Source organism: Oppia nitens, unplaced genomic scaffold (genome assembly GCF_028296485.1).
Source record: "Oppia nitens isolate AA-2021 unplaced genomic scaffold, nextdenovo-longstitch-racon4-pilon3 scaffold3_pilon_pilon_pilon, whole genome shotgun sequence".
Lineage (NCBI taxonomy): Eukaryota > Metazoa > Arthropoda > Arachnida > Sarcoptiformes > Oppiidae > Oppia > Oppia nitens.
Genome location: NW_026533221.1, coordinates 7,226,596 through 7,238,299, shown reverse-complemented (window position 1 = coordinate 7,238,299; position 11,704 = coordinate 7,226,596). Strand labels below are relative to the sequence as shown.

The following is an 11,704-nucleotide window of genomic DNA, read 5'->3' as shown; positions in this document are numbered from 1 at the left end:
GCATTGCTGTCAACCAAACTATATATACAATGTTAACGAACTCTACGAGAACTCAATCACCAAAATCTCTCTAAACTCTCGATTTGTTCAACACTTGTCTCGGATTTGTGTTTTCGTCAAACAATTATCTCATATATTAAGACCATCGGTGGACACAATCTGGTCAACCATTGCAACCAACATATTCAGTGACAATCACTCAACACATTGACACCCCGTTTGGTCACCAAAGTGGTCGTACTCTTGAAATATTTGACATTTCCTCTCATTCCTAACCTCTTGTTTCTCATGTCATTCGCAAATTGGCGACCAATTGGTCCACTAATTCAAGACATTTAATGGTAAGTTTGTGTTATATATGTCAAATGATGTCTAAACTTGTGATATATTCAGTCATCAGTGGTAATCACTTGTTAATTGTTTAGATAATTAACTTTTTGTGGCCATAGAAGAGCACAAACATTGCTTTTGCGGCCATTTTTGACATACATTGCAAATACATTACAACACTATTTGAATGTTTAGTTTAATTTTATTTATTATTTTTAAACATTTGTTTATCAATTTAATGGTCAGTCTTATAGTTATGTGTCAGTGCATGCATTGGTCACCAAATTAGGTGACAATTATCTAATTTAAGTGAGCAATCAATAGGTGTTTGTTATAATGCAATGAAATTAAGTGAAAAAAAAATCATTTCTTTACTAATCGTTTACTACTCTCTCATTCATTCAAATTATATAATCCATTGACTTCTCAATTATATAATTAAATACTTATAATATTGTGTAATATATTTGATATATTCATTGAAAATCACTAATTTTTTTTATTAAATTTATATAATTAATTAAATTATAGAAAAAATAAAACAATTATTAATTTTTCAAAAATAGTTTGAAGAGTAGACAATGTTAATGCTATTATCATATGAATGCTATGCTATGCTATGCTATGCTTGACATTCACAGTAAATGTTTATTGAACTTAAACTCTAATATATCACTACTGAACTGATAGTAGATTCAAATGTTTGTTTCACTAAAATGCAATGTTTTGATAGATTTAATTGAAGTTAAATTGTAAATATTTATGATATTTAATACATTTGATATAATATAGTACATAGAAATGGTATATTTAGTAATATTATATATATATATATATATATTGATAATATAATAGTTGAATGTATGTGTTAATCGAGAGCAACATCGATGATAGCATCCAAACATATGATAGACTGTTTGGAAAGCAAACAACAACTGGAATATAGAGAAGGGATTGCAATGAAGTGAGGTTTGGGTGAAAATGCCGTTTCGGTTACGACTTGGCAAACGGTCTCAACAATACAATGTGTCCAATAAAGACCTGTTTGTCATTCCCATCGACACTCTGACCAATGAAACAATTGAATGCACACTCTTCTCGACGAGCGTTGGGCGCGAATGTCTGTCCAATGTTTGTCAAAGACTTAACATACAATCGGACCACTTATTTGGCCTTTTATTTAAATCAAAGCGTGGTTTTCACCAATGGGTTGATATATCGAAACCATTGAAAAAACAATTAGACAAATATGCAATTGAGTCGCGACTATATCTTCGTCTACAATATTTTGTGCCTAATTATCACTTCTTAACTGATGAAGTCTCAAGATATCATTATTTTTGTTCAATGAAATTGTTGGTTATTGAGGGTCGTCTTGTATGCAATCGTGACGAAGCTATACTTTTAGCCAGTTTTAGTCTTCAAGCAGAGTTTGGTGACTTTAATCCTGAACGACATGATATCCAATATCTGAAAAACTTTGCACTTTTCCCTCCATCTATGGTTACAAACAATAGAGTGGCTCAAGATTTGCTGTTAGAAAGTGTGATTAATGCGGTAAATCATTTAAAAAAAGTTATGTGATTTAATTATCAGTATTATAATTTTGAACAAATTTGTCCAAAACAGTATCGTAAACTACAGGGTGTCCCCACAAGTCTTGCAGAAATCTATTACATTTCAGAAGCACAACAATTAGATGGCATAGCTCTTGAAGGCTTTCCTGTCAACGATTCTGGACTGGATGTCTGTCTTGGAGTTACTTTAAGAGGTATTTTTGTTGTCGACATCAATGGATCGAAAGAGATTTTTAGTTGGAATTGTATCAAAAATCTTGTCCACCAAAAAAAGGTAATTAAATATCACATTTATATATATATAATTGAGAAAATCTAAGCCATTAAATTGCAATTTTATTTCAACATTTTTTCAAATTTATTTTGTTTTTTATATTAAAATTTATAATACGCTTTTATCTTATATAATGCATTATTTAAAGATTAATTATATATAATTTTGTTTAAAAACGTATTGTATTTATTATATAATACAGGTAAATTTTTATTATAGTACTTTTTAAAAATTTATAATCTTAGTATATTATATTAATTATACCCATGATCATATTTCAATCTATTATTTTTTTATTTATTAGAATATATTTTTATGGTTATTATATCTTAAATATAATGGTATTCTGCAATAATTAGTTAAAACGTTAACAGAAATAATTACAGAGTTGTGCTCAAAGTGCTTATATTTAGTTAGGAATTGTATAAATTAATGTTAAGATTGAATTCCTGTTTTACGAGCCATATGTATATTATTGTATAGAAACAAATGAAATATAAAAATAATATATAATTAATTGAATTAACTTAAAGGTGTTTACCATTGAACGTAATCCGGATGGACTCCGAAAAAACTATACAACATTTGACAGTGACTTTGCTTCATGTCTTTGGCGGACATGTGTTGAACAGCACCAGTACTTTATGAAGGGATTGCGTAATAGTGTTGATACAGATTCTCAACAATCAGATCAAAGCAAACAAGACTTGGTCTCCAGTATTAACGTCAATACAAACGGAACAAACAGTTTGAATCGTATCAGTTGTAATACAGATATATCAGTCAACACTGACATATCAAATGCTACTGTTTTGCCACAGACTCTATATATTGCAGATCAAACATTTAGTGAGAGTATTAATAATATCAATACCAGTGTTGATAGCTTTGACACTAACACACAGTACAAGACTAATAGTTATAGAGACCTGACTTCCACAGCGGTTACTCCACAAATACATAGCAGTTCCGAAACAAACATATTTGGTGCCCATTCTTCAGCCGATGCAACTGATTTGCATCAAATTCATGTCAGTTTTTCTGATAGTAGTGAACATGCAATGAATAATCAAAGTGTTGTATCAAGTAATTCAAACATAACCACAGTTCAGGTTCATCACCATCCATCGTGGACTGATCTATCACACCAACAACTAAACAATGTCACTGAACTCACATATGAACAAAGGCGTCAATTATTACCACCGTATATATCACCACCTGATTATCAGACATTCATGAGTCATAAATATGCCAATTTAAATATGACTGTTGGACAGAGATCTAGTCATCCAATGACAAACTATGGCACAAATGGATATATTATACCTTCAACATCAACATCGACTTCATCAATTAAACACATGATTGGACAACATGGGACCACACAGTATAGCAATTTTAATGATTTATCAAACTTAGAATTGGATCAAATAGTAAATAACAACAAGTGTGCCGTGAGATCATCATTGCCGCCAACCAATTATTTTCCATCACAACAACCTTTGATAGCTTCTCCATCACGTCTCCATCAATTAGCATCTGGTGTTATAACATGTAGTACTCCTGAACTTAATTCATTGAGTATTTTAAATAACGATAAAGTGATAGATAATAAATCAATTCAACATAACAATCAATTGTTATATTTTATAAACAATCAAAAGCTTCCGCCTCCCTATTCATTCAATAGTGTTCCTGATCTAAGTATCCAACCCATGGTTGCCTCACAATTGATTCATAATATTATAGAACCGTCGGTAACAGTATCTCAAAATCAAAACCGACGGCAAGTAACTGCTGGATCAGAGCCTAATATTTCAAACATACCATTAATGACAGCCTATTCAACAAATGTCAAACACGTTACGCACATTAACTCATCTACTAATGTAATGCATTCATCAGTCGATAAGTTACTTCAATCACAGGGTTTACAACAACAACAACAACACAATAATAACATATCACCCAATGTTTCTCAACCATCTAATAATCATATCAAACAATTATCTAATTTACAAAATATTTACACTTTGTCTCAAAGACAACAACATTCCGTAATCAGTAATAATCACAATAACACTCACAATAATAATAATAATCAAATTACACCCGTTTCCGGTGAAACGGTAACCCCGAGAGTTATGTCACAACCAATGCCATCAAATATCTCTAAAAATAAGTTAGAAAATAGAAATTCAAGTTCAAGTGATATCACTTCAACCATAGGCTCGTATTTGGTTAAGAAGAATGAAACCAAAGTAGAGACAAATAATGATATCCATAAAGATCGCAGAGTTTTTGCTTTAGAAGAGATGATGAACGACCCGGACTTCATTCGAGAATTCGATTTATTACCGCGGATGAACCCGACGGCTAAATTTACAACTGCTTTATTGCCCGATAATATGTATCGAAATAGATTTAGGGATATACTTCCCTATGAAGATAACAGGTTTGAAATTTATTTTTTATAAACATATGCATTAAAGTATATTATTTTATAGTTATAGTACTTTTTATTATTAAGAGATTTAAATTTATTGATTCAAAATTATATGATTCATGATTTCAGATTCATGATAAAGTTTTTTAATAAATTTAGTTTATAGTTGGATTTACTCATCCAGTGAGTGTGTGAGTGTGAGTGTGAATATTTACCAAAAATTTGTTTTGGTAATGCTATCTAGCATTCTCAACTGGTTTTACATTTATTATGACAATCATCGGATAAAATATGCTATACTTTTAAATCTTTGTATAATATACTAAATGTCACAATATTTAAAAATATGTTTATTATTGATTTAACTAAAATAGAAATTAAACATTTGATTGAATAAAAATTTATATAAAATGTTTACTAAGTAAGTGATGCCAAATGAATTGCAGAGTGAAGATAATGTCAACCAAAGAGAATAAGAGTGGATATATAAATGCATCGCACGTTACCATGAATTTGGGAAATACAAGAAATCATTACATCGCAAGTCAGGGACCACTGGCGGCAACGGCTATAGATTATTGGCAAATGGTTTGGGAATATAGTGTTAATCTTATAGTAATGGTAACCAATTTTCATGAACTAAATCAACAAAAATGTTTTGAATACTTACCGCTAACACATGAATCACCACATAATGTACTTCGTTTTGGTGATTATGAGGTAATTTTACTATTATTACAATTATTTATTTAATTATACTTAATGTATATTATTGTTATTATTATTATTTTAGTATAACATTAGAACTTATATCAACTTATACAGTATATTCATTATTTTGATTTATTAATAACTTTAATTTTCAATTTAATTAAAACTGTTGATTTAATTTTTAAGATGTTTAAAATATAAGATTTTATAAAGTATAAGAATTCAAATATAAAAATAAATATAATGTTAGTTAATTGAATTGTAATTTATTACAGATATACTGTATATAAATATTTAACAAAATAAATTTACTGTATAAGCAATTATGTACATATTATGTATCATTATACTGTATCTTTCATTATATCTTAATATAAATATAAGTATACTGTATTATAAATTACTGTGTAGTTTTTACATATTATTGTAAATATACATAAATTTATATACAGGAATAATATAATTTTTTCATAGACACAGTTTTAAACAGTATTTCACAGAAATTTACAAAATTATATGAAAGTGTTTGTTAATTAATTATCGTAATAATTATATATTTATAAATTATAATTTTTATTAATTTATATAAAATGATTTTATAAATTAATAGAAAAGAATATATTTTATGTTAATTTACATTATTAATAAATAACATAAAATATGATATAAGCCCTAATGTACTACTAATATACTATACTATCAAATGCTTAGGATATTACATAAAATTGTTTCGATATTCGAATCTCTTTATCTTATCTTTAAATCACTTTTAATAAAAAAAACTTAATATATGATAATAATAGTAAAAATGATTTTTATTTTTAGTTTAAAATAAAACTAATCTTAATGTTAATAATAATACTAATAATAATGAATTGTAAATTTATCACTAGATTACATGTAACTCAACATCGATGTCAATGACATATATAACTTCATTATTGAGTATAACATTGAATGGACAGAAACGTACGGTAACTCATTTACGATTTACCGAATGGAATGACCACTCGTGTCCCGACGATGTTCCCGGCTTTTTGGCCTTTCTATCGGAAATGGATGCCATTCATCGGCGTTCTACTCGTGAAGGCAGTGGTTTCGGTAGAAAAAGGAGTCAACCGATTCCACCGATTGTAGTACATTGTAGTGCAGGTGTTGGACGCAGTGGTGTTGTCATACTCTGTGATTGTTTGTTAAAATTTCTTGACTACAATAGCACTGATATGTTAGACGTTCCCAAAGCTCTGATACAACTTAGATTTCAACGTATGCTTAGTGTTCAGCATTGCATACAATTTAGGTTTGTCTGCAAAGTGTTAACACAATATTTGGCTAATTCTCGGCTCATTTAAGTGCATTTGATTTCATTCATTACCATTATTTACATAATTCCTATTTATTGCGAATTTTACTACAATTATATCATTTCCATAAATGTTCTCTAATTACTATATTTTATTTATCCATTTATTGGTCTCAATAATAAACAATTAGATTGTTATTGAATGTCAGTCAGAGAACATAATAATACATAAAACACTAGTCTTTAACATAACTAGAGCTGTGGTTAATTGAATGTGCCTTAAGTTAACATCCATTAAGTGATAAATTAAATTTATTTTAAATCATTAATTGTTTATTATATTGTTTTTTATTAATCATTGTATTATTTCATGAATTTCAATGAAAATTATTTTCATATTAATTGCATTTTATAAGACATTTTACATTAAATATATTTTGGAAATTTTTTTTAAAAAGTTTACAATATTACAGTATTAATGATTCCAACATTTTTACACATATATTTTTGTAGTAACAATCACAAAGTTATACTATTTGCACAAATTTTTAAAATATTTACTGTTATATTATTAATATTATTACTTAATATTTGTGCACTTATTTCATAAATATATTTTTGAAACGATAATTTATATTTAAAAAATAAAATAATTTTTTTTATTGTTATTTTTTCTAATTTAATTAAATAAATGTACTAAAAAGTTGTAATTAAATATATATACATTTATTATATTTATATTTCGTCGCTCTTATAATATTTATTTGAAATTTATTTGATTCGTATTATAATTCATATTCATTTAAAACTAATTTTATTAATATAATAATTTTAGATTATTATTAATGAATTGTAAAGTAAATATAGATTTATTTTACTGTTAGTAATTTTATTATATCTAAATTTTATAGTACAGTAAAATAAACAATGTTTAATTAATGAAACGATTAGTTTATTTTATAATACAATTATAATTAATTCCTAACTAAAAATTGACTCTTTAGATAAAAATTGAATTTTTAAGATCAACAAAATAATGATTTGTTTAATAATAATAATCATTATTAATATTATTTATTATACAGTATTACACATTACGATAAACTTTTATTACTTTTAAAATATTATTGTTTGACTATTTATTGCATTAAACATTTTATATACTGTAGACATTTGAACTTAAATACCTAAAGTTAAAAAGTTGAAACACAATAATTATTATTGTATTTATTGTACGGTAAGTTAAATTTTATTTGTCAAATATTTAAATAACATTAACACCATTTTAGCATAAAATTAATTTATTAAAATCAAAATATATTAGCCAATGAATACAATATGCAATTTTAGTATAACTAAAGTAAATACATGTATATTAATAAACTGTATTACATTGTATTTATTATTGGTTATTACCACAAATTAAAATAATTTAGTGAAGTATATTACAATAATTTTGCTTAGCGTTTGTATGAAGTATGTTGTATATAATGTAACGATAATATTGTAAAATTAATTAATTATTTAATTAAATATTAAAAATTTGCTTTAAATGTCTCCATCAGACTGTTATGTGAAAGTTTGGTTATATTTTTAATGATTTTAAATTTAGCGCTCAAATCAATGTTAAGCCAATCAAGTGTTAAATACATTGATTAGAAAAAAGTGTAAAAAGCGTTATGTTATTGAAGTGACCATTGATTTGATTGTTTGATTGAATTGACGTTAACTTCAAAACATGAGTTATAATCGCAAACGTAATTATAATGACAACGAAGGTATGTATTACTCATTTGATGTCAACAACTGGTCTCATAATTTGTTGTCTTCAGATGATAAACATCCGAAACGCCGGCGAACTGCTATTGACACCGAAGATGGCATTCAATCACATCTCGAGTCACTTATCATACGTATCGGAGAATCGGTTTGTTTAACCATTAAATGACTTTTTATGTCTTATTGTTGATTACATACACAGAGCTCGTCGTCCATCGAGACTAACATCGATGAGCTGTCAAATGTGATGATTGCCGACATCGAGACCAATGAAAGCTCTAAGACTAAGATCACTCGTATTTTGTGTGAAAGGTCTGAGTTTTTGACATTTATATAGATATTTGTTAACAATTTTTATATTTATTTTAAAGTATTATTAATTATCCGGAAAAGACATGTATTTATTCAACACTTATCGGACTATTAAACGCCAAAAACTATAACTATGGCGGAGAGGTATTGAGATATCATATTGTTTTGAGTGGTTTGTAATTCATTGATTATAATTAATTAATTGATCCCAAAGATTATTGAACATCTGGTGATGCAATTTAAGGATAATCTGAAAGCTCTCAACTTTGAATCGGCGCGACTATTGGTCCGCTTTTTTGCTGATCTGGTTATGTGTCGAGTAATATCGTCGGCATCTTTGATGACATTATTTGAGAATCTGGTGGAAGTCTCGATGGAAGATAACATTCCTCAATCACGATCCGATTACTTTGTTTATGCAGTGATGTCTGCCCTACCATTTGTGGGACGAGAATTGGTTGAGAAAAAGGATCAGGACTTTGAACAGCTTCTCAACACAATTGATAATTATTTGAATAAAGTATTTAGAATTTATATTTAATACTGTATTTTAAATGTAATTTATATGTTATTTAACATTTAATAGCGCCATAAGACCCACCATCACACAGCTCTAAGAGTATGGTATTCAGATACTCCTCATCCACAGGAAGAGTATTTGGACTGTTTATGGTCACAGATATCTAAACTACGCGGAGATAAATGGATGGAAAGGCATATTTATCGACCATATTTAGCATTTGATGGCATACTTTCGGAATCACTTCAACATAATTTGCCGTCAATACAACCTCCACCTCATGAACCAAATTACATATATCCCTATCCAAAGGTTATCTTTAGATTATTTGATTACACCGATTGTCCTGAAGGTCCTGTTCTTCCCGGTTCTCATTCAATTGAAAGATATCTAATTGAAGAACATTTGAATTGGATTATTGACCGAAACTTTACTGACCGGAAGTTATGGTATAATTAGATTAGTAATTATATACATTTATTCATATAATGATTAATTATTGTATATCCAGTGCAACACAATTACTTCAATTTCCGAGTAGACATAAGATTCCTTTGGAGTATATGATAATAGAAGTGATGTTTTCTCAGTTATTTGCTTTACCTAAAAGCAAACATCTCGATATATTTTATGGCTCAACATTGTTGGAGTTGTCTAAACTACAACCGAGTACTTTCCCACAAGTGGTAAAGATTTTATTGTTTAATTGTCTCATAAAATGATTGTAATTAAATGAATAAATTTCTTAATAGTTGGCACAAACGGTTGAGCTATTGTTTGAACGACTCGATACCATGAACTGCATGTGTGTCGATAGGTTTGCCGTTTGGTTTGCGTACCATTTAAGTAATTTCCAATTTAAGTGGAGTTGGGATGACTGGAGCGTTGCCTTAACAATGGATCGGTTGCATCCAAAACCCAAGTTTATTCGCGAAACTTTATTGCGTTGTTTACGGCTATCATTTCACGAACAAGTGGTCAAAATAGTTCCCGAAACGTTTCATGAGTTTGCTCCCGAAGAACCAATTGCTATAAATAAGTACACTCAGGAAGGGTCAGATTCTTTGCCTGGAACTACTGTTGCAACGGAGTTGCTCAAAAAGTTCAAAGAAAAGTGTACACCAGATGAAGCTCTTGAAATTCTTAATGAATTAACCAATCCTTTGATGGAAACGGATGACGGTTTGGATTTTTAAAAACTAATCTATTATTTTAATAAATATTTTCAAAATAATTTAGAGACAACTTGTATTCCACTTAAAATTGATGTCTTTTTAACTGTATTATTGAATTTGGCCTCAAAATCACTAACGCATACTTTCTCGGCTATTACTAAGTATTATTTAATTATGAGTTATCGGTAATTATTATAATACTTATTAAGTTAATTATTTTATAAATATAGATATCAACCGACTATTGAAGGTCTTAAGACATCAGATGAGTCGCAGATATGTATTTTGAGCACTATTTTTGAAGTTTGGAAGAAACACCAACAGGTCTTAAATAATATTTAAATTATTAAAATTAAAATTTTATATATTATTGATTTGTCATTAGTTATCAGCCATTTTGGTTAACAAACTATTGAGAGATGGAATCGTCGATTGTTCCTCTGTTGCCAATTGGCTCTTCTCTAAAGATAATGCATCAGAATTTATGAAGTATTGGTTTTGTTGTGTGAAAAGTATTTTAATATATTTTATTTACAGATCATATGTTTGGGAGATTTTGCACCAAACCATCAATAAATCGATAAAAGATGTGGAATCGCTTGAAAAAGAATTGGAAGAATCTAAAGGAAAACAAAACATAAAAGTTTGAATATTAATGAGTTTTATGATATTATTTATCTCTAATTAACTATTTTCTAACAATAGTTGGAAGAGTCGACCGAAGAAGAGACTGATAAAAGTGAGACACCGACGGCTGAAATGATTGAACGATTGGAAGAGCGCTTAGAGTCGGCCCAATCGGATCAGAAAAATTTGTTTCTCATTATATTTCAGCGCTTTATTATGCTTTTGTCGGAACACATCCAGAAGTGTGAATCACAGGGAAGTAGTTTTAAAACACATTGGTTTCGATGGACTCTCGGAAGAATACAACAGGTCTTCTTTGAGGTGATTATTGAGTTACTTTTTTTCGGTTAAGATATGAATTAAATGAATTGATTTATTGTCTTAAACAGCATCACAATCATATCTTCAAATATGTGTCTACATTTGAGACACTCTTATTCACTGCTGATTTGGATCAACACATTCTTCTCATTTTTAAACAATTCTGTTCTTTCAGAAATTAATGGAATTTATGATAACATTAAACACTTATATTGTATTCAATAATATTAAACATTATTTTCTATTTAAAAATTAATAGAATTATTGAAATTATTATTTTGTATCACTTATTATAATAATATTTAAATTATATTTAAAGTAAATTG

At 28.2% G+C, this 11,704-nt stretch overlaps 1 protein-coding gene across 1 annotated transcript; it reads left to right on the top strand.

The window, feature by feature from the left end:
* Positions 1–34: 34 nt before the first annotated feature.
* On the top strand, positions 35–11,602 carry LOC128958847 (uncharacterized). The gene is given in 16 exon segments (XM_054304791.1): positions 35–341; positions 1,186–1,887; positions 1,960–2,181; positions 2,715–4,659; positions 8,516–8,571; positions 8,626–8,735; positions 8,795–8,879; positions 8,950–9,255; positions 9,322–9,704; positions 9,767–9,941; positions 10,008–10,591; positions 10,661–10,754; positions 10,816–10,919; positions 10,968–11,073; positions 11,136–11,378; positions 11,447–11,602. Coding segments are annotated over 15 exon segments (5,103 nt in total). The 5' UTR covers positions 35–341; positions 1,186–1,311; the 3' UTR covers positions 11,561–11,602.
* The last annotated feature ends 102 nt before the right edge of the window (positions 11,603–11,704 follow it).